The 24,407-nt window shown below is 36.5% G+C and overlaps 2 protein-coding genes across 6 annotated transcripts in view; both read right to left on the bottom strand.

The window, feature by feature from the left end:
- Positions 1 to 24,407, bottom strand: part of TMPRSS11D (transmembrane serine protease 11D) — a 256,137-nt gene that overhangs the window by 78,845 nt on the left and 152,885 nt on the right. Inside the window, exon 2 of the mRNA XM_082390259.1 lies at positions 378 to 2,640. Coding sequence (XP_082246385.1) covers positions 378 to 385 — 8 coding nt within the window. The 5' untranslated portion in view covers positions 386 to 2,640. The remainder of the gene's footprint in view (positions 1 to 377; positions 2,641 to 24,407) is intronic.
- TMPRSS11A (transmembrane serine protease 11A) overlaps positions 17,296 to 24,407 on the bottom strand; it is a 54,892-nt gene continuing 47,780 nt past the window's right edge. For all 5 annotated transcript variants that reach the window (XM_082390251.1, XM_082390252.1, XM_082390250.1 and 2 more), the window contains 2 exons: positions 22,015 to 22,157; positions 17,296 to 20,225 (listed from right to left, as the gene is read on the bottom strand). In XM_082390251.1, coding sequence (XP_082246377.1) covers positions 20,064 to 20,225; positions 22,015 to 22,157 — 305 coding nt within the window. In that variant the 3' untranslated portion in view covers positions 17,296 to 20,063. The remainder of the gene's footprint in view (positions 20,226 to 22,014; positions 22,158 to 24,407) is intronic.

Genomic DNA, 24,407 nt, shown 5'->3' with positions numbered 1-24,407 from the left:
ATAGAGAATCCTTAAAAAACTTTAAACAACAGAGGAATTTTTTACTGATTACATTTTAAAAGCCATACATCAGTTTTTTGAAAAGTTAAATATGAGAAAACAAAAACACTTCCTTATTCAAACATGTTTTCATAACGCTAAGCCATCTTTTTAGGTTTATTCATTTTGTTAAAAATTCAGTCAAGCAGTCAAGCACCTTATTTAAACAATATCAAGCATGTTATCTAAACAATATCTAAGAGTTTCAATGAAGTTTTGACAAAAGTAACTAAAAGATTGCTAGGCACAACCAAAATTTCTTAAGCTTCTGTACATTTTTCAAATGCTTTATGATAGAGTCAAAATTTCAGGACTACAATGGCAAAAATAGGACTTACCTATACATTTTAATCCTGAGTAATAAAGAGGTCCTTTTTTCTGCCTGTCCAACTGCTCTGAGATTTCCACTCAAATGAATGACTCTTGTGTGTTATATGTGATCTATGAAAGAACTGAAGACAAAGGAGGAAATCCCACACAATTAAAACCTAACTTGTTAAACAAGTCTGAAGGAATCAACTTGAACCAATCATGTGACTTGTGGAATGGAATCAGAAATAGACAGGAAATTTTACAAATCAGTAAAAATTTTATTTATACTGGTAACTTGTGATTACACATGATAACAGGTGATAGGTATTTTGTGAAAGCTTGAAACTACTCCACAGGCTGTAGTGTCATAGTTTTTAATTTAAAAAGGATGTGACACTCGCCCATATTATCATGTTGTCATACAACTTATTCTTTGCCACAGCAAGCCAAAGACTATCAGAAAATACTTTCCAGATATTAATTGGTGGTACTACCTTTGAATTCTCCCTTCTCTGTGATAAAATTCTGTTTTTCTCATAGCACTTGAAACAGAGATTCAGAGAAGTAATTGATTACATATACAAACTTGTGGGATAAGCAAGCAGAACAGTTGGAACTAAAATTCACTTTGTCTTTTTCACTATGCCTTTTAAAAAAAATATTCTAACTCAATACTGCTAGTGGATGAGTGGACAGCAGAGTATAGTACGAATATTCCATGTAGAATAACATGGAAGTGAGAAAGGACATTCCTGTTTATTGTGCTGGGAAGGACAGGAGATAAATTTGGAAGGGTATGCTGAGGTTACTTTGGGAGAAATAATGAACGCTAAATAATTGGAATGTGTAACAGAATTAGGAAATTTGAATTTTGGTCTCAACTTTTTCACCAACTAGTTGCAAAGCCTAAGCAAAAAATCACTTATTACTCTATGAGTCTCATTTACCTACTGAGAAAATGAGAAGCTGAATCACTTGGTTTTAGAGGACGTTTTTATCTCTAAAATTCTATGACTTTATCTTGTAAATCACTGATAGCTAATGTCTAATGAATTCACTCCAGGACTTCAACTCCAGAAGTGTTCAATTACTTATGCATTTTTTATATAATGTGCATACCATACAACAGGAACAGGAATGCATGGGCTCCTCCCTACCCTTGCCCCCTATATATTTTCATCAGATCCTATTTCTCATGCCTGATATTCTGACCTTTTTTTTTGTTTCGTTTTTAGTAAAAAGAATAAAACAATATATTAAAAACATTTGAACAAAGTTACCTAAACAAACCATTTTCATTTTATATGTTAACTTTTAAGTACTTTTCACATGTACAGCTCTTTTTCACAAGTTATATCATAGTATATAGCTTTGTATTGTGCTTTTTATTATGCTCAATGTTATTTCATAAGCATATTCTTGTGTTACTAATTTTTATTCCTAGTAGTTGTATATATTATTTCTGGTAGCTGTGTATCTGTCTAATGGCTGCATAGAAAGTATAACTTTTTATTTTGATATAATTTCAAACTTACAGAAAACTTGCAAATATAGTACCTAGATTCATCAATTATTAAGAATTTTAATGGCTGCATTTTAAAAGGTGAATCATATCACACTGAACAGATACATCATAAAATACGGAAACCGTCTCCTAATGTGAAGTATTTTGACCACCTTCACGAACGTAGTCTTTTTTTTTTACTCTGCTGCTGAATTTTTCATTGAAATAAATGAAAAAGAAAAAATGGCATACTGGGGCAAATTATTTAAATATTTTAATGACCTTTAAAAATTTGCTTTTATTTTAATAATTTTTTTAAAGATGTGAAGTATATTGTCTTCTGGTTTTTGTTGACAGTACTTTCCCCCAACTATGTGTGCTCTTTCTTCTCCATCTTTGTATTTCCTGGAGCAATCAGCAAAGCCCTTTTTAATGAGAAGGTACTTAGTCAACACACATTGTTTGAATGTCCAGTAACTGAATGAATTAATGCAGATCCTGGTTTCGCAACACTGTTCACAACAGAACTTGGGAATGCGTCAGGGGAGAGGCATGGGGTAAACTGCATTCAGTCTGAAAGCAACTTCCTGCTTTCCTGTGATGAGCTCAACACAGGAAGAGAGGTGGGGCATGAAATTATGCTTTGTGAAAGCAGAAATAGAGTCACAGATGTAGAGAACAAACTTATGGTTACCAAAGGGGAAAGGGGGGCAGGTAGGATGAACTGGGAGATTGGGATTGACATATATACACTACTATGTATAAAATAGGTAACTAATGAGAACCTGCTGTATAGCACAGGGAATCTACTTAATGCTCTCTGGTGACCTAGATGGGGAGGAAATCCAAAAAAGAAGGGATGTATGTATATATGTATAGCTGATTCACTTTTTTGCACAGCAGAAACTAACACAACATTGTAAAGCAACTATACCCCAATAAAAATTAATAAAAAATAAAAAAATTATGGTTTGTGAGGCAAAGGAATTGCTCTTAACACGGACTTATTCAAAAGATGTTGACTCTTAATTTTCAGATCCTCAGGGAGTGGCAGGATAGGCCTTGACCTTTTCTATTCTATAGGGGAAGCCATTGCAAGAATAAGGAATGTAGAATGACATTGTACAAAAAATATCAGAATCCTCTTCTTCCCTGCCATAGGCTTGATTTTATTCCTCCAGCTGTACATTCACAAAACCAAGACAATGTGACCTAAGACTGACAGGAACAAGCTTCAGGGAAATATCAATAGAAGAGATCATTTGTTGTGATGGAGTATAAATCATGTAGTGTAAACACTATCAAGATTGGTTCTTTTGCCTGCCTAGGCTGAGGGGGGAGATGATGGTAAAGACAATATCTCCAAATACACGAATGTCTGAAAATAGACCTAGCTTTAAAATAAGTATGAGTCATTCAGTGGAACCCGTCACAACAATATGAGCAGAAGAAAACAACCAAAAGGCAGATGATGTAAGAAGGCGTGGGCCAGAGTGTTTTCTTTGAATTTGGAGATTGTTTAGTCATCATGTCCAGGGCAGCACTGTCGTATGGCTATGGCTGGTAATGAATTTGTCATGACCTCCTTCACAGAGTTATTATATACATAGAAAAAGAAACATAATGGATGTGCCCACCATTTGAAAGTTGTAAAATGTTGTTTAAATAGAAATATTTACATTTAGTATAAGTGTAAATTTAAAAGTTGGGTAGTAATTGGATTTTCTAAGTGTGGCCAAGTCTATTTTATTTTATTTCTTACTATGTGCAGGTTCTTTTGTTTTTTTAATTAATTTTTATTGGAGTATAGTTGCTTTACAACGTTGTGTTAGTTTCTGCTGTGCAGAAAAGTGAATCAGCTATACATATATACATATATCCCCTCTTTTTTGGATTTCCTCCCCATTTAGGTCACCACAGAGCATTGAGTAGAGTTCCCTGTGCTATACAGTAGATTCTCATTAGTTATCTATTTTATACATAGTACTGTATATATGTCAATCCCAATCTCCCAATTCATCCCATCCCTCTTTCCCCACCTGGTATCCATACGTTTGTTCTCTATATCTGTGTCTCTATTTCTGTTTTGCAAATAAGTTTATCATTTTTCTAGATTCGACATATAAGCAATATTATATGATATTTGTTTTTCTCTTTCTGACTAACTTCACTCTGTATGACAGTCTCTAGTTCCATCCATGTCTCTGCAAATGGCACAGGTTCATTCCTTTTTATGGCTGAATCGTATTCTATTGCATATATGTACCACATTTTCTTTATCCATTCTTCTGTTGATGGACATTTAGGTTGCTTCCATGTCCTGGCTATTGTAAATAGTGCTGCAATGAACATTACAAGTGTCCTTTTGCATTATGGTTTTCCCAGGGTATATGCCCAGGAGTGGGATTGCTGGGTCATATGGTAGTTCTATTTTTAGTTTTTTAAGGAAGCTCCGTACTGTTCTCCATAGTGGCTGTATCAATTTACATTCCCACCAACAGTGCAAGAGGGTTCCCTTTTCTCCACACCCTCTACAGGATTTATTGTTTGTAGATTTTTTGATGATGGCCATTCTGACCGGTGTGAGGTGATACCTCATTTTAGTTGTGATTTGCATTTCTCTAATGGTTAGTGATGTTGAGCATTCTTTCATGTGTTTGTTGGCAATCTGCACGTCTTCTTTGGAGAAATGTCTATTTAGGTCTTCTGCCCATTTCTCGATTGGGTGGTTTGGTTTTTTGATATTGAGCTGCATGAGCTGTTTATATATTTTAGAGATTAATTACTTGTCAGTTGCATGATTTGCAAATATTTTCTTCCATTCTGAGGGTTGTCTTTTGATCTTGTTTATGGTTTCCTTTGCTGTGCAAAAGCTTTTAAGTTTCATTAGGTCCCATTTGTTTATTTTTGTTTTTCTTTCCATTTCTCTAGGAGGTGGGTCAAAAAGAATCTTGCTGTGATTTATATCATAGAGTGTTCTGCCTATGTTTTCCTCTAAGAGTTTGATAGTGTCTGGCCTTCCATTTAGGTCTTTAATCCATTTTGAGTTTATTTTTGTGTATGGTGTTAGGGAGTGTTCTAATTTCATTCTTTTACCTGTAGCTGTCCAGTTTTCCCAGCACCACTTATTGAAGAGGCTGTCTTTTCTCCACTTATATTCTTGCCTCCTTTATCAAAGATAAGGTGACCATATGTGCATGGGTTTATCTCTGGGCTTTCTATCCTGTTCCATTGATCTGTATTTCTATTTTTGTGCCAGTACCATACTGTCTTGATTACTGTAGCTTTGTAGTATAGTCTGAAGTCAGGGAGCCTGATTCCTCCAGCTCCGTTTTTCTTTCTCAAGATTGCTTTGGCTGTTCAGGGTCTTTTGTGATTGCATACAAATTGTGAAATTTTTTGTTCTAGTTCTGTGAAATATGCCATTGGTAATTAGATAGGGATTGCATTGAATCTGTAGATTGCTTTGGGTAGTAGAGTCATTTTCACAATGTTGATTCTTCCAATCCAAGAACATGGTATATCTCTCCGTCTATTTGTATCATCTTTAATTTCTTTCATCAGTGTCTTATAATTTTCTGCATATGGGTCTTTTGTCTCCTTAGGTAGGTTTATTCCTAGATATTTTATTCTTTTTCTTGCAATGGTAAATGGGAGTGTTTTCTTAATTTCACTTTCAGATTTTTCATCATTAGTGTATAGGAATGCCAGAGATTTCTGTGCATTAATTTTGTATCCTGCTACTTTACCAAATTCATTGATTAGCTCTAGTAGTCTTCTGGTAACACCTTTAGGATTCTCTATGTATAGTATCATGTCATCTGCAAACAGTTTCACTTCTTCTTTTCCTATTTGGATTCCTTTTATTTCTTTTTCTTTTCTGATTGCTGTGGCTAAAACTTCCAAAACTATGTTGAATAATAGTGGTGAGAGGGGGCAACATTGTCTTGTTCCTGATCTTAGTGGAAATGGTTTCAGTTTTTCACCATTGATGACAATGTTGGCTGTGGGTTTGACATATATGACCTTTATTATGTTGAGGTAAGTTCCCTCTATGACTACTTTCTGGAGGGTTTTTAACATAAATGGGTGTTGAATTTTGTCGAAAGCTTTCTCTGCATCTATTGAGATGATCGTATGGTTTTTATTCTTCAGTTTGTTAATATGGTGTATCAGATTGATTGATTTGCATATATAGAAGAATCCTTGCCTTCCTGGGATAAACCCCACTTGATCATGGTGTATGATCCTTTTAATGTGCTGTTGGAATCTGTTTGCTAGTATTTTGTTGAGGATTTTTGTATCTATGTTCATCAGTGATATTGGCCTGTAGCTTGCTTTCTTTGTGACATCTTTGTCTTGTTTTGGTATCAGGGTGATGGTGGCCTCGTAGAATGCGTTTGGGAGTGTTCCTCCCTCTGCTATATTTTGGAAGAGTTTGAGAAGGATAGGTGTTAGCTCTTCTCTAAATGTTTGATAGAATTCGCCTGTGAAGCCATCTGGTCCTGAGTTTTTGTTTTTTGGAAGATTTTTAATCACAGTTTTAATTTCAGTGCTTGTGATTGGTCTGTTCATATTTTCTATTTCTTCTTGGTTCAGTCTCGGCAGGTTGTGCATTTCTAAGAATTTGTCCATTTCTTCCAGGTTGTCCATTTTATTGGCATATAGTTGCTTGTAGTAATCTCTCATGATCCTTTGTATTTCTGCAGTGTCATTTGTTACTTCTCCTTTTTCATTTTTAATTCTGCTGATTTGAGTCTTCTCCCTTGTTTTCTTGATGAGTCTGTCTAATGTTTTATCAATTTTGCTTATCATCTCAAAGAACCAGCTTTTAGTTTTAATCTTTGCTATTGTTTCCTTCATTTCTTTTTCATGTATTTCTGATCTGATCTTTATGATTTCTTTCCTTCTGCTAACTTTGGAGGTTTTTTGTTCTTTCTCTACTTGCTTTAGGTGTAAGGTTATGTTGTTTATTTGAGATGTTTCCTGTTTCTTAAGGTAGGATTGTTTTGCCAGAAACTTCCCTCTTAGAACTTCTTTTGCTGCATCCCATAGGTTTTGGGTTGTCGTGTTTTCATTGTCATTTGTTTCTAGGTATTTTTAAATTTCTTCTTTGATTTCTTCAGTGATCTCTTGGTAATTAAGTAGTGTATTGTTTAGCCTCCATGTGTTTGTATTTTTTACAGATTTTTTTCCTGTAATTGATATCTAGTCTCATAGCATTATGGTCGGAAAAGATACTTGATATGATTTCAATTTTTTTAAATTTACCAAGACTTGATTTGTGATCCACGGTGTGATCTACCCTGGAGAATGTTCCATGCACACTTGAGAAGAAAGTGTATTCTGTTGGTTTTGGATGGAATGTCCTATAAATATCAATTAAGTCCATCTTGTTTAATGTATCATTTAAAGCTTGTGCTTCCTTATTTATTTTCATTTTGGATGATCTGTCCATTGGTGAAAGTGGGGTGTTAAAGTCCCCTACTATGATTCTGATACTGTCTTTTTCTCCTTTTAAGGCTGTTAGTATTTGCCTTTTTTATTGAGGTGCTCCTATATTGGGTGCATAAATATTTACAATTGTTATATCTTCTTCTTAGATTGATTCCTTGATCATTATGTAGTGTCCTTCTTTGTCTCTTGTAATAGTCTTTGTTTTAAAGTCTATTTTGTCTGATATGAGAATTGCTACTCCAGCTTTCTTTTGATTTCCATTTGCATCAAATATCTTTTTCCATCCCCTCACTTTCAGTCTGTATGTGTCCCTAGCGCTGAAGTTGGTCTCTTGTAGACAGCATATATATGGATCGTGTTTTTGTATCCATTCAGCCAGTCTGTGTCTTTCGGCCGGAGCATTTAAGCCTTTTGCTTTTAAGGTAATTATCGATATGTATGTTCCTATTACCATTTTCTTAATTGTTTTGGGTTTATTATTGTAGGTCTTTTCCTTCTCTTGTGTTTCCTGCCTAGAAAAGTTCCTTTAGCATTTGTTGTAAAGCTGATTTTGTTGGTGCTGAATTCTCTTAGCTTTTGCTTGTCTGTAAAGGTTTTAATTTCTCCATCAAATCTGAATGAGATCCTTGCTGGGTAGAGTAATCTTGGTTGTAGGTTTTTCCCCTTCATCACTTTAAATATGTCCTGCCATCCCCTTCTGGCTTGCAGAGTTTCTGCTGAAAGATCAGCTGTTAACCTTATGGGGATTCTTTTGTGTGTTATTTGTTGTTTTTCCCTCGCTGCTTTTAATATTTTTTCTTTGTATTTAATTTTTGATAGTTTGATTAATATGTGTCTTGGTGTGTTTCTCCTTGGTTTTGTCCTGTATGGGACTCTCTGTGGTTCCTGGACTTGATTAACTATTTCCTTTCCCATGTTAGGAAAGTTTTCAATATAATCTCTTCAAATATTTTCTCAGTCCCTTTCTTTTTCTCTTCTTCTTCTGGGAGCCCTATAATTCAAATGTTGGTGTGTCTAATGTTTTCCCAGAGGTCTTTGAGACTGTCCTCAATTCTTTTCATTCTTTTTCCTTTATTGTGCTCTGCAGTAGTTATTTCCACTATTTTATCTTCCAGGTCACTTATCCATTCTTCTGCCTCAGTTATTCTGCTATTGATCCCTTCTAGAGAACTTCTAATTTCATTTATTGTGTTGTTCATCACTGTTTGTTTGCTCTTTAGTTCTTCTAGGTCCTTGTTAAACATTTCTTTTATATTCTGCATTCTATTTCCAAGATTTTGGATCATCTTTACTATCCTTATTCTGAATTCTTTTTCAGGTAGACTGCCTGTTTCCTCTTCATTTGTTAGGTCAGGTGGGTTTTTACCTTGCTCCTTCATCTGCTGTGTGTTTCTCTGTCTTCTCATTTTGCTTAACGTACTGTGTTTGGGGTCTCCTTTTCTCAGGCTGCAAGTTCATAGTTCCCACTTTTTTTGTGTCTGCCCCCAGTGGCTAAGGTTGATTCAGTGGGTTGTGTAGACTTCTGTATGGAGGGGACTAGTGCCTGTGTTCTGGTGGATGAGGCTGGATCTTGTCTTTCTAGTGGGCAGGTCCACGTCTGGTGGTGTGTCTTGGGGTGTCTGTTGACTTATTATGATTTTAGGCAGCCTCTCTGCTAATGGGTGGGTTTGTGTTCCTGTATTGCTAGTTGTTTGGCATAGGGTGTCCAGCATTGTAGCTTGCTGGTCGTTGAGTGGAGCTGGGTCTTGGCGTTGAGATGGAGATCTCTGGGAGATTTTCACCATTTGATATTATGTGGAGCTGGGAGGTCTCATGTGGACCAGTGTCCTGAACTTGGCTCTCCCACTTCAGAGGCATAGCCCTGATGCCTGGCTGGAGCACCAAGAGCCTGTCATCCACATGGCTCAGAATAAAAGGGAGGAAAAAAAAAGAAACAAAGAAGATAAAATAAAATAAAATTAAAGTTATTACAATAAAAAATAATTATTAAAAAAAATTTTTAAAGTAATAGAAAAAGAAGAAAGAAAGAGAGAGCCACCAAACCAGAAAACAAATCCACCAATGATAACAAGCGCTAAAAATCATACTAAAAAAACCCCAAAAAACAAAAAAACAAAAACGGACAGACAGAACCCTAGGAGAAATGGTAAAAGCAAAGCTATACAGACAAAATCACACACAGAAGCATACACATACACACTCACAAAAAGAGAAAAAGGGAAAAAAATACACATATCGTTGCTCCCAAAATCTGCCTCCTCAGTTTGGGATGATTCATTGTCTATTCGGGTATTCCACAGATGCAGATACATCAAGTTGATTGTGGAGATTTAATCTGCTGCTCCTGAGGCCGCTGGGAGAAATTTCCCTTTCTCTTCTTTGTTCCCACAGCTCCCGGGGTTCAGCTTTGGATTTGGACCCGCCTCTGCGTGTAGGTCGCCTGAGGGCGTCTGTTCTTTGCTCAGACAGAACGGGGTTAAAGGAGCAGCTGATTCGGGGGCTCTGGCTCACTCAGGCCGGGGGGAGGGAGGGGTACGGATGCAGGGCGAGCCTGTGGCAGCAGAGACCGGCGTGACGTTGCACCAGCCTGAGGCGGCCGTGTGTTCTCCCAGGGAATTTGTCCCCGGATCACGGGACTCTGGCAGTGGCAGGCTGCACAGGCTCCCGGGAGGGGCGGTGTGGAGAGTGACCTGTGCTCGCACACAGGCTTCTTGGTGGCGGCAGCAGCAGCCTTAGCGTCTCATGCCCGTCCCTGGGGTCCGCGCTGATTGCCGCGGCTCACGCCCGTCTCTGGAGCTACTTTACGCGGCGCTCTGAATCCCCTCTCCTCGTGCACCAGGAAACAAAGAGGCAAGAAAAAGTCTCTTGCATCTTCGGCAGCTCCAGACTTTTTCCTGGACTCCCTCCTGGCTAGCTGTGGCGTACTAACCCCTTCAGGCTGTGTTCACGCAGCCAACCCCAGTCCTCCCCCTGCGATCCGATCCGACCGAAGCCCGAGCCTCAGCTCCCAGCCCCCGCCCGCCCCGGCGGGTGGGCAGACAAGCCTCTCGGGCTGGTGAGTGCCGCTCGGCACAGATCCTCTGTGCGGGAATCTCTCCGCTTTGCCCTCCGCACCCCTGTGGCTGCGCTCTCCTCCGTGGCTCCGAAGCTTGCCCCCTCCGCCACCCGCCGTCTCCACCAGTGAAGGGGCTTCCTAGTGTGTGGAAACCTTTCCTCCTTCACAGCTCCCTCCCACTGGTGCAGGTCCCATCCCTATTCTTTTGTCTCTGTTTTTTTTTTTTTTTCTTTTGCCCTACCCACGTACGTGGGGAGTTTTTTGCCTTTTGGGAGGTCTGAGGTCTTCTGCCAGCGTTCAGTAGGTGTTCTGTAGGAGCTGTTCCACATGTAGATGTATTTCTGATGTATTTGTGGGGAGGGAGGTGATCTCCACGTCTTACTCTTCTGCCATCTTGAATCTCCCCCTACCTATGTAGAACTTGGGTTTTTCCTGCTTTGGCCCTGGGAATGGTCAAAGCAAATTTCTTGATTTTGTTTTGTTGGATTTGTTTTTGTTGTCATTTTGAATAGGTTAATTTTCCATTTCTTTTTCTGTTTGTTTACTGCTAACTTCAAGGCAATCTATTGATTTTCCCCTCAGCTTTACTGAGATATAATTGATATATAACATTGTGTAAGTTTAATGTATATAATGTGATGATTTGATACACATATACATTGCAAAATATTTACCACAGTTAGGTTAGTTAATACATCCTTCACCTTACATAATTACCATCTCATTGTTGTTGTTGTTTTGGGAACATTGAAGCTCTGCTCTCAGAGCAACTTTCAGGTGTATAATACAGTATTGACTATAATCACTATGCTGTGTATTAGATCCTGGAGGTTATTCATCTCATAGCTAAAAGTTTGTACCCTTTCACCCAACATCTCCCCATTTCCCCTGCCCCCAACTCCTGGCAACCTAATGTTTAGCATAGTGACTATAGTTAATTATACTGTATTGTATACTTGAAATTTTATGAGAGAGTAAATCTTAAGCATTTTCACTCAAAAAAGAAAAAAAGTAACCATGTTAGGTGATGGATGTGTTAATTAACTTAATGTGGTAATAATTTCACAATGTATATATACAATCAAGTTATTGTGTTGTATACTTTAAATACATACAGTTTTTTCAATTATATTTCAGTAAAGCTGGAAAAGTGTTAATATCACCCAAAACACCCTCACAGAAACATCCAGAATAATGTTTAACTATTGATACATATCTGGGCACTGTGGCCCAGTCAAGATGACATGTAAAACTAACCATCATAGAGCTCAAATAACACACCCATAGTCACTCAGCTGGTAGGCTATGGAGCTGGGATTCAAATAAATTCTTTTTTTTTTTCTTTAAATAAATTCTTTTTAACTTCATATTGTTTACTTCTGTGTTTTGCTACTCACTATCCAGCAATTGTATGATTTGGTAGTGTAATCTTTTACAAACATTTTGAAAGATTTTTTAAACCTATATTTAATAATCCAGTTGATTCAAATGAGCATCAATGGCCAGGTTTTGTATTAGTGTTGAACTCTTTCACCAATCTGTGAAATATGTGATTGTAGGGAGGTACGTGAACAGAGTTTGAGGTCATTTGTAACCATGAAAGTGCATGATGACATCATTTTGACACAAAGATAACAATTCTCACTTACTGTTCGAAGAGAAAGTACTTGAGTTGTTTTTTTTAGTAATACTGGTGCATTTCCGTGATTTATCCTTATTTGTTTTCCAAGGCTTTTGAACAAGAACATTTAATACTATGATAGTTTTGAGGATTAGGAATAGTCTGTAGTCATGGAACAGGGAGAAGCTACCAGCTCACCTTGGAATTCAGTCTGTGTTTTTTTTTTAATGTTTGCTTTATTTGTCTTGTGCTTGAGTCTGTTAATCTGATTATTTTTTCAGAGACATCTAAATGAGAAGGAAATAAGGAATGTGGCTCAAATAGGAGATGGTATAATTATCTCCTATTTGATGGTTAGGTTCTTAAAATGGCCCAATGAAAGGCAATGTGAGGGCTAGGCTGTATTTAGAGTGGTTTTCATGGAAAGCCAGAAGTAAAGTTTATGCTTTTGCACCAAGAATACTGTCCATTGCCTCAGACACCATGAGAGAGAGGAAACAGAGCTGTGGTCAGCTGTGGCATGACTTCTGACCTAGAATGGTCTCCATCCTACTTCCCAGTTGTCCATCCAGGGAAAGCAGGAAGAGTGTTGGAGGCCTAGCTAAAGGTTTGTGCTGGACCACCATTGTGTAGTGTATCATGGAGCCAGATTATGTTACCACTTTTAGTACAGTTTCAAGAAGAGCACTGACAGGAACCCTGAATGTTCTCTCTATCCAGACATGATCCCAGCCAGAAAACTGATGACAGTTTTATAAGTGGGAATCTTCAAGGTTGGGCAAAAATATTTAAGGTCCCCCAGTGATTCATTTCATACTTTTCTGCCATGGTCACTTAAACAAAACAAAACAATAACAAAACTTTACATGGGAAGGAGGTTTGTCTGGAACCCCAGAGACAACTGTGTACTTTCTATAGACAATGACAGAAATTACTCCAGTCTCCTCCTCTAAACTCCCCCTACCTTCTGTCATTGAAATTGGACTTTGCTCAGGGACCAACATTATATATGATTCTCCAGGAAAGCATTCCCACAAAGGTAAAATACCTTATTTATTCAATATCAAGCACACTTTTAAGATTTAGAACTATCCCTTTGAGGGGGGCCAACATCATGTCTCTAGACTTTCATGGCTTGTTCTACCATGGTTACTGCCGCTGTCCTTTTTGGTGAGTTGCTTTTGCTGAAGTAGATAAAGCAAACCTGCCAGATGGCTCCTCTAATCCTGGAAGCCAGGTTAACAGAGATTGGTAAGGGAAATTTTTCCTTGGGAAATCTTGAGAATTTTGAAGTCATCTAGTTCCCAGGTTCCAACTAAAGCACATGATCCCTTAAAGGATAGCAGGAGAATCATGTGGATAATAGTGCCTCACTGAATGGCAGAACCTCCTGAGATGGCCCTGGGAGGCACAGGGTACATAGGTGGTCCACTCTATGAGGGCAGTGACCGCATAACTCAGTCAGAGACGTGCTCAGCTTAGTGTTTTTTCTGTACCATGTTGTTACCACAGTTGATCATTGTAGCCCATACAGAGTGTTCAACAGGTTATGCAGGAATTTTCAGGGGCCCTGTATATGACATAATATCATCTATATGCCTAAACCCATAACACCTATTTCAAGGCTAAACACAGTTTAGGGTAATCTGAGGAACTGCTGTTCATTTGTTTCTTTTCTTTTTTCTGACTCCTGAGAGCCTGCATTTTAATCTTTGATTTTCCCTCACTAACATTGAAGGTCTTCACTACCTTCATGAAGTTGTTAATCCCTATACTGAAGGTCTTCACTACCCTCATGAAGTTGTTAATCCCTGTACTGGACCTCTATCCTCACCATCACTATCAGTTTCCACAGAATTTTTAAATATAATTTTCAGCTATTCATTTAAGAAAGATACGTTGAGTTCCTCTTTTTTGCCTATACCGATTGATAAAAAGACTTTCAGCTTGGTAATTAGAAAACTCTCCTGTTGTATGTTTCCTGCAAACAACACAATTCAGCTACAGAAGAATTCCCTTATACTAACTCCCTGTGAGTCAGAACTCAATATTCCTTTATATTTTACCACATCCCCAAGGGCCTCTGAGGCTCTAGCAGCTTTTGTTAAAAAATAGAGAAACAGCGTTTATATTTAGAGAAATTTTAGGTTCACGGCAAAATTGAACAGAAAGTACAAAGAGCCCCCATATACCAGCTACCCCCTGATGTGCACAGCTTCCCCACTATCAACATCCTGAACCACAGTGGTACATTTTTTACAATCAATGGACCTACAGTGACACGTCATTATCACCCAATGTCCAAAGTTTATATTAACATTAACTCTTGGTTTTGATAATCTATGAGTTTTGACAACCATTAGAGTATTATACTGAATAGTTTTACTACCCTAAAAGTCCTCCATGCTCTACCTATTTATCCCTCCCTCCCCTCAATCCCTGGAAACCACTGATATTTTTACTGTTTCCATAGTTTTTCCTTTTTCAGAATGTCATCTAGTTGGAATCATACAGTGTGTAGCCTTTTCAGATTGGCTTCTTTCACTTAGTAACACACATTTAAGCTTCCTCCACGTCTTTTCATGGCTTGATAGCTCATTTGTTTTTATCACTGAGTAATGTTCCACTGTCTGCTTGTAACACAGTTTATCTATTTACCTATTGAAGGTTGTCTTGGTTACTTCCAAATTTTTGTAACTATGAATAAAGCTGCTATAAATATTCCTGTGCATGTTTTTGTATGGACATAGATTTTCAACTCATTTTGGTTAAGTACCAAGGAGAACAATTGCTGGATTGTATGTAAGAGTATGTTTAGTTTTGTAAGAAACTGCCAAACTTTCTTCCAAAGTGGCCATACCATTTTGCATTCCGCTGGTAGCTTTTTAGCACTTGAGAAATGTACAGGCCATAAGGAAGTGACACCACCGTAGTCTCCATGGTATCAAGATCAGGTGCAAATGTTCTGGCATTTGTGTAGCATCTTTAGGGATGCAGAATTTTTAAACTTAGGGAAGATTACTATGTAGAATATACTCTTTGATGTCCTTCTAGCCTGTGTTATGTTTTAAAGTTCTGTGGGACTGCTTTGAGGTGTTAGTAACTAATAATATTAATCTCATAACTTTCAGCTTCAATTTGCCTCATTCATTGACATCCCTCCTTTCTTCCTCAGCTCTCCCCTATGCCAATTAACTGCTCTCCCCTATGCCAATTAACTAAGACCCCACTATAGCTTATACCGACATATCCCAACAACATTAACCTGAGGCAGAAAACCCAAGTATGTGAAGAGGTTCCCAACTGACTTCTATTTTTGTCTACTGAAAAGTGTACAGGTTGGAGGAAGATGCTGTTGTAGCACCAACCTTAGAAATGTGCAAGCACCTTTGGGTTTTTCAATGGATAAACCTGAGATAGTCTCTTTAACTCATCCATCATTATTTTTGCAAATAATATTGTTACTCTAGTAAAATCAGCTTCATTTTTCCATTAGTTGGTCTAATAATTAGGTTTTGAATTTCCAAACTTTCCTTTGAACTTATTCTCTTTCAGACTTTCCTTGTTTCTGTCTAAGTGGATTTGTATTTAGATTCCTCTCCCCACTGGCTTTAATCTTCAGATTAAAAATCTATAAGATGTCTTTCGATTTGGCTTCTCCCTAAATCAGGACCTCAGAAATTCCAACTTTAGCTCAAAATACCACAGTTCATGGATAAGTTACTGAGCCTAAAATGTAGCATCTTTATTCAAGTTTAGATGTCCCAGGCATGTACTTATACAAGCAGTCTTGACACTCTTACTGTCTCTCCTCTTTTAGCCCATGAGCCCCTGATCATTTTCATTAGTATGTATTTAGATTTCAGTGCGACATTTGGGATTTTTTTCCCTTTATTTAATTTAGTGACTTCAGGTGTAGGAGGAGTCTCCTGAACTTGGAAAACAACAAAATCAGTTTTAAAAGGTTAATCAGTTAAATCTTGATTACTAATGGATATGAAAGGACAGGCTTATGGATAATTAAAATCACTGAACCAAATGTCATGTTTTTCATGAAATTCTAATCCTTTTATTTCTGTGAGCTTTCAAAAATAGATACTGTATATGAGTTTTAGTTTTATCTCCATTGTTTCCCATTGGGCAAATTCAACAAAGAAGGGCTTTGATCAGAAAAATATAACCATGGATATCTAACAAGGCTTTTTGGAAGTACCCAGACCTCTTTTGTGACGTCCATGAAAGAAAAAGGAGGAAAGGACTGTCCTTGTAGATCAAATAAAAACAAAAAAAGGAAATGAGAGATTTGCTTTTTGGCCTTATTTCCAAATATCCCTATGGGTTTGGAATGTGCTCATTTAAGGGATATAGGGAAAAGTTTTTGATTTAGAGGGGGTCCTGAAATGTCAGAGACTTGCCTTACTGTATTTTGATTGCTTCGGGTGTAGGCAGAGAGCAGGAGACCTTTAGAAACGTTCAAGAATATGCAAAGCAGGACCAGCACAGATTGGAAAGCAGTGTAAAAGAAGGTGACCTGGGGGAAGCAGTTAACAACTGAGAACTGAGGTGTCTTTCCTTCATAGAAATCATAATTAACCTCTATTAATTTATTCTTTCACTAAACACAATATATACAGCATATTGTCCTAAATACTGTAGGGAATACAAAAATGAGCAAAGCAGTCTTTAATGGAACTTAAAATGTTTGCAGAGATAATAAATTTACATATAAGCTGTAATACAGAGTAAAGTACGAGAAATGCTCTAGAAGAACAAAAACATTCAAAAAGAGTAATTTTGTCTGGGATAATAAAGGTATTCTCAGTAGAGGTGATATTTGAGCTAGATCTTGTAGAGTGAAGAGAACATTGCATGCCCCACTATATATGTGTTCAGGAAATAAAGAGTAACATTCAGTGTTATAAGAGCACTGAGTACAAGTGAAACAAAAATTTTATTGGTTGCTGGCAGATTGTAAAGGACCTTACAAGCTATGGTGAAGTGGATTTAGACTCTATTTGTCAGGCAAAGGGGAAATCAGTGAAGATTTGAGTGCGTGAGAATAGCATTATTCAATAGCATTATAATCTAGCTACAATTTTCTAAATGGAGTAGAGAGATGTTGAAGGTGGGGAACGCAGTGGGAAGAGGTGAGATAATAACAATATGGTGTTAATAATAGTGAATGATCATTCCAGAATGTGTTATAGGAACTGCAGATTCACAATCTGCACAAACTGACTTGTTAGATTGTGAAATCAATTTAGTTGGTGGGGCAAGCATTTAAAAAAATGAAATAGAATAGAAATATTAGATTTTATTGTATTTAATAAGGTAGGTATTGTTTTATGAAACTTCTGTTTCATTTTTTCATACATAGTATTTTGTTACATATTTATGGAGCTGTGATGTAAAATATATTTCTTGCTGTGGATTGTGGTCAAGATAGAGAAACTCTACTAGAGGGTATATTCATAGAAAACCTATCTTCATAGCAGTGGCTGATGGTTTTCTATGAATATACTGTAGGCAGGAGTATGAGAGAAACGCTAGGCACATTGTGTGTGGGAAGATCACTCTGTATTTGAAACAGCCACTGACTAGAGCATCAGTCACTTATTCTGCTGTTTCTTTTAGGAACATGATAGTGAACATACAGTTTGACCAGGAGACTATAGTTTTTGAATGCTCAGTGTCATAATTTTGAGATATCGCTGGCATTTCTGAAAATAATCAAATGTCTTTGGAACAGTAGATCTCAAAAGGGAACAAGTTCACCCCTTAGGAGACATTTGCCAATGTCTGGAGACATTTTTCGTTATCATAATTTGGTGGGAAGGAGTGTATTTCAGGCATCTAGAAGGCAGAGGTCAGGGTTGCTGCTAAAATTCTACAATGCATGGAGTAGCCTCTTAAAACAAAGAACTATCAAGACCAGAAGGTCAAAAGTGCCAAAGTTGAGAAATTCTGCTTCAGAGTGACCCAAACTAGTTTTTAAAAGAAATGTAATTTTTAACAGAAGTTGAAAGAAAGATTCATGCTATTGGCCTAACACAGATTCAATGATATTATTTGTAGAATGCTCTGATCACCAACTTTATTATTAGATTTTAAATGATATATCAGTATTTGTTTACATGTGACCCAGGATTAAGTGCTTCACAAAACAGTTTAGAAATATAAAGTTATAACTCTAAGATCATTTCTTGAACCTTAACACTAGAAATCAGAATTATATCTTGCCACCATAATATTGAATAATTTATATGCCTATGTGTATTTTTATATAAGAAAAAGCAGCTTTATCTTGAAGTGAGTTCAGAGAATTGGCAGCCAGCCCCCTAAGTGAATCACACCGTTTAAAATTCTTGAGTTTCTTACTTTAAAACAGATTCAATAGAACTCACTGAAATTTTTATACAGCTGATGATTCAATAAATATAGACAGTCATAAAGATACTTTGTAAGAAAAGGGCCTGTGAAATTTGTATCTGGGTTCTAGGCCCCCTGGGGATACAAATTACCTACAGCTTCACAAAGTTATTTACTTTTCCTGGCTTCAGTTCGCTGAACTCTAAGTGTACTGGCCCACATGACGTGTAGTCTCTCCTAAGCTTTAAAATTCTGTGAGTCTAAGTTATGGATCAATTTTTATGGTGAATAAATTTTAAATCTCTTTTAGATTATTTTAGGATTTTAAAAAAATTTTTATTTATTTAATTTATTTATTTTTGGCTGCGTTGGGTCTTCGTTGCTTTTAGGATTATTTTTATGCCTTATCAATAGCACATGGGGGAGACTGTTATAAAATAACTCAATTTTCTAACAGTTTGGTTTACATTTGGACTGCATGCGTAAACGACGCCCCACCTATAACCCTGATGTTTAGTCAGCATTGTCACACAGAGTAACAGTTTCCACAAAATCTTCATTTAATTGTATCATGGAATACATGAGCCTGACTCACCCAATGTCTTCATGAGACACTTAGGGGGTTCATTTAATCACTTTGTTCATGTGTTCTGTATGGTTGGTCCTCAAAATTTATATTTATTAAACTAAAACAAAAACTGTTGTTTCATGGTTGCAATAGTCAGGCTATTGCTGCAAGCCTTAGGAGGTAATTGGCTGCAGCAATACAAAGGAATAAACTTTTTCTTTCTGTGTGGAAGGATAATGCTCATTAATTCTTCAACATATTAACAAATTCTCATTTTTTTCTAGGCATTTAAGCTTACAACAGTAATGTACAAAGCTGCCTCCTGGTGGTCCAAACATGTAAACGCATCTATAAAATATCCAATTTTTGTGCCATTATTTTCGGACTGCTCATGAAGTTACTATCACCTTCCCCCAAATTTTTGTAACAAAAATACATCTTTGATTAGCTAATTACTGTATATATTCATTAAGCAGGCTTTTTCTGGGTATATCTGAAGGTAGGGATATTCTCTGTGCGTGTGTGTGTGTGTGTGTGTGTGTGTCTGTGTATGTATGTTAAAGAATCACTGAAAAATTAGGGAGATTTTGTAGCAGACAAAAGTTTTAAGATCTCTGGCTTGATTTATCACCATACTTTGTTTCCTAGGTATAACTTTTTTAAAAATTAGGATCCCTCCAATGGATTTATAAATAGAAAGTACAGAAAATTTCTTTGGAAAACCTGTAAGAACTAGAAAATGTATTTGTGACCTCTGGAGAAATGATAGAAAATTATATAAGGGTTTCCTAAACTCTGAGATTTCAAAAAGTTTCTCACTTAAGGGAAAAAGACACTCTAAAAATCTTACAGATTATCCTAAAAAATTTGCATTGCTCCTCTTTTATACTCTAGCTTGCTGATTTAAAGAGCACAGTATCTCTGCTGTATTTTTCAAGCCAGGCTAAACTGACCCACTACCTTATCAATTTAAATCCTTTACAAATTGGCTATGGGATTTTGATTGATTAAAGTGATTCTGAAATAAATCATATCATTTAATCTCACTTCATTGTACTACAACAATGTAGTACAATATATGGATTCTCATACATGTATGACCTGCATACAGCTCTCAATGTTTAACTTGTATAGTGAATTAGAGGCCCGTTCTTGAAGTAATCCAGTTTCGGTAATAAGCCACTTTTGTGTAGACTCCAGGTTTGTTCTTTTGCCCACAGTTATCTCCCCAGCTCACAATTCCAATGAGATACCAGGTATCTTTAAGATCCTTTCCAACTAAAGGTCCCCCAGAATCACCCTGAAAAGAAAAAAAGAAAAAAGAGAAAGAAAATTAGCTAAATGTAAAGCTTATTACTTAAGATATTTTGATGAACCACATATTTTATTATTAGACAGTATATGTATAGATTACCAATTCTAGGATAATTAGTTGAAACATGGGTTTCGAAAGTTATAAAAGCCTTAAAGTTCAATTTCCACATTTTATTTTTTTATTTTTTCAACTTTATAGATGTATAATTCACAGATAAGCTTATATATATTTAAAATGTACATCGTGATAATTTGACATATATACTTTGTGAAATGATTACCACAATCAGGTTAATTAACACATCCATCACCTCACAATACTTTGTGTGTGTGTGTGGGTGTATGTGTGTAGTAAGAACGCTTAAGGTCTACTCTTAGCAAATTTCAAGTACACAACACAGAAAGTCAATCTGATGTTAGTTTTTTCTGACTCCAAGTAAAGTGCCTGGGCTTCTGTTTTATCAGACAGACGAAGCACCTCCTGATGTACCCCAGTAGCAATCCCTGTATTCCTGCTTAGACCCCTGTGCCTGAGTCACTTCCTCGATAACTTCTCCAATTTTTCTATGACTAGAGCTTTGCCTTATTATGCACTGAACAGTCATGGGGCAGGAATCTTACCTCTGCTTCCCAGTCCAGTGAAAGCTCTTCATGACCACCAATCTTTCCAGAGGCTTATCACTGATCTCACTGTTCATCTAGATTCCCATTTTCAGTGTGTTCCTCTCACCAACTCCCACTTGCCTGTCATGGCATGAACCTCTCTTTGGATTCCCTGAATTCTAGATACCTCCTCCACATTCTCAGCAACCAGGGCTAGATTCTGCTCTTGCCCAGCGTGTATGCTGCAAAACTCCCTGCTATTTTTCTGACAGAGGTTGTCTATGTTGTGTCATTTGTGGGACTCTGGGCAGGGCTTTCTGCCACCTGATAACAATACAATTCCCATCATTTTAGCATGTGGAATCACCTCCTTGGAGTTTTCAAGAATCTCACATTATAAAGCAAGTGCCTCCAGGAAGAAACACACTTTACTCCTTTGTCCAAAAATATACATGCAGGATAGACGCTGGACAACACAGTAGGCCACTGGAAAGGGGACTAGATATTCACACCATTGCCTAATCCACCTTCTCAGCATTAACAGCTTCTCACCTCTCATCCTCCTTAGGCTGAGACCCAACATATTACTTGGAGTTGCCTCAAATATGAATTATAATTTCACACCTTCAGAATTTTAGCTATGCTTTTTCTCTTTTCTATAATAGTCTCCTCTTATTCTATAGGGTAAGTGCTCTTTATCCTTCTGGCCTCATTGAAGTATCATCTCTCTAATACTTGTTCCAAAAATGTTCCTTCAAGCTAAAAGTGTTTGTTCTCCACACTTGAAACTAACACAATATTGTAAATCAACTATACTTTAATAAAAAATTTTGTTCTCCATTATATAATTTATAACATTACACCGTAGTTCATTGTTGATGATTGTTTCCTTTCTAAATGTGAGCTCTTTAAGGAAAGGGACTCTGCTTTATGAACCTGTGGATTTCTGGTATTAAGAAAATTTAATTTTATTAGTTGTTTGATAGCATCAAAGAAACTCTTTGCTTATTTTGTTTTGCTTAATAAAACATTTAAAAATATGTTTGTGTTTGAGATTTGCATTTATAAATTTTTGAACGGACAAGATCTCTGTATTTTACTAAAATAAAGAGCATTTTGAGCCAGATAAATTTTTTGAGTTCATGATATCAAAATAATCTCTCTCCACCTACCCCACAGGCATCATAAATTCCTTCCAGATAGCCAGCACAAAACATTCCAAATTTTATATCTCTGCCATACATATGTGGCTGCTTGCACACATCATCACTTATGATTTTCAGTCTGGTTTCTCGAAGATCATTTTGGGATTCCCCTTAAGGAAAAACAAAGTAATTTTAGTGTTTACAATAAACATCCTTAGCTAGAATGAAGTGTGGACCTTTTCCTGATTTTTTTTTCATACTAAAATTGTTGATACAGAATGAGGTTAATGTAAGCAGTTCCTAAAGAAAAAAATTCTGTTTAATATCTGTCATATGTAAATGATAATCGTCCTTATCTCATTTTTATAAATACCTATACTAGCAAGAAAAACATTTTGTTTCTTTTTCTGGAAAACCTTTGTACCTTTACTTAAAAAACAATCAGTTAATGTATTTAGGAAGGCATTTTTAAAAAAATAAAGTTTGTATTTGTAGATTCCAGATTGTTCCCAGAAACTTTGCAGGCCTAGTTTGCTCCCCTGGCTTGATAAAATAACTATATACATTTATTTTATCCTTTACATTTTATGAAGAACTTTCACATACATAATGACATTTAAAGGCAATGATTTCATTACCTCTTACAATTTTGGGACTCCAGATCATAAACTAGATCCTGAGTTATAGAAACCAGTATTAATGCAGAAGACAACTATTTATGATGGAAAACAATAATATCACAAGCATTCACGGTTTCTTTATATCAACCATACGCTGATTGGGAAACTGACCGTGTAGTAGACAGAATTCTACTATGATCCCCAAGATTCCTATGTGATCTCCTTTCTCTGAGGTATGGGTGGGATATGTGAATATTATGGATGTCATCCTCATGATTAGGTTATGTTCTGTGGCACAGGAGAGGGAATTTTGCAGATTAATTAAAATGTAGTCAGTCTGACAGTGAGTTCATAAAATGGGAGATTTTCCAAGGTGGGCCTGACCTAATCCTGTGAACCCTTTTAAAAAGGGCTTAGGCCTTCCCTAAGTTCAGAGAGTTTTCCCTAATGGTGTTGGAGAAGCAAGATGCCATGAGCTCTGCAGCTGCAAGAAACTGAGTTCCATCAACAACCAGCTTGGAAGAGAACTCAGAGCTGTAGATGAGACCACAACCCCAGCCAGCACTTTGATTGCTGTTTTGTGAGACCCTGAAAATAGAACCCAACTAAGCTATGTCTGAACTTCTGACCCATGGAAACTGTGAGATAATAAATGTGTGCTCTTTTAAGTTGTTAAGTTTGTGGTAATTTGTTACACAGCAGTAGAAAACTAATATAGACACTAATTTCTGTAGAATGCCAATTCAGGATTTATTTCTGGACAGGTGTGTTCGCTAAAATGTTTAAAAAATGCTCAAATTATTCTGTTCTTTGAATATAATTGGTGTAATTTTTTTTGCCTACTACATTATCGATTAAAAATAATTCATGTCCAGTGCCGGGAAGGGTAAGATGAAATGCATATTGTAGGTGACAGTGTAAATTCGTAAATTTTTCATAAAACTAGTTGGCAAAAAGTTATAAAAAGTATAGTCTAACACAACATTGTAAATCAACTATACACCAATAAAAATTAATTAAATTTAAAAAAACCCATAGGAAACAAACAAACAAAAAGTATAGCCTATAAGTCCTATACATCCGTGAACTGTTTCTCAACTATTGTGGGAATGCTTAATGACATTTCTCAGAAAGTGTTGATTTTTTTCAAAGAATCAGCTTTTTATTTCATTAATTTTCTCTATTTTTTGCTTTTGATTGAATTCATTTTCACTCTTACCTTTATTATTTCCTTCTTCCTGTTTATTTTAGGTTTATTTTGCTCTTCTTTTCTAATTTCTTGAAATGAGAACTTATGTTATTGATTTGAGACCTTTCTTGTTTTCTAATGTATGCATTTGCTATGTTTCCCTCTCTCTTTACTGTTTTAGATGCATCCGGCATGTATTGATACTTTTTCATTTTCATTTTATTCTATGTATACTTACAGTTTTCTTCAAGGTTTTCTCTTTGACCTATGAATTATTTAGAAGTGTATTGCTTAATTTTTAAGCATTTAGAGATTTTCCTGTTATCTGTTACTCGTATCTAGTTTGATTCCATTATCATCAGAGAGCATACTATGTGTGAGTCCCATTCTTTTAAGTTTGTCGAAGATTGTTTTATGGACCTAGATATAGTCTGTCTTGGCGAATGTTCCATGGGTGCTTAAAAAAAGTAGGTATTCTGTTGCTCATTATAGTGTTCTACACAAGTTAGATTCTTTTGCTACTCAAAAACTATTATGGCAGGTATATTTCTATGCCAACCTCAAACTCCAGGCCAGAAGTGATTCTTTCCATCAAGCCAAAGGGAATCTGA

This window comes from Balaenoptera borealis (genome assembly GCF_965194805.1).
Source record: "Balaenoptera borealis genome assembly, chromosome: 4".
Lineage (NCBI taxonomy): Eukaryota > Metazoa > Chordata > Mammalia > Artiodactyla > Balaenopteridae > Balaenoptera > Balaenoptera borealis.
Note: the sequence above shows the minus strand (reverse complement) of the source record. Positions and strands in the feature narration are given on the sequence as shown.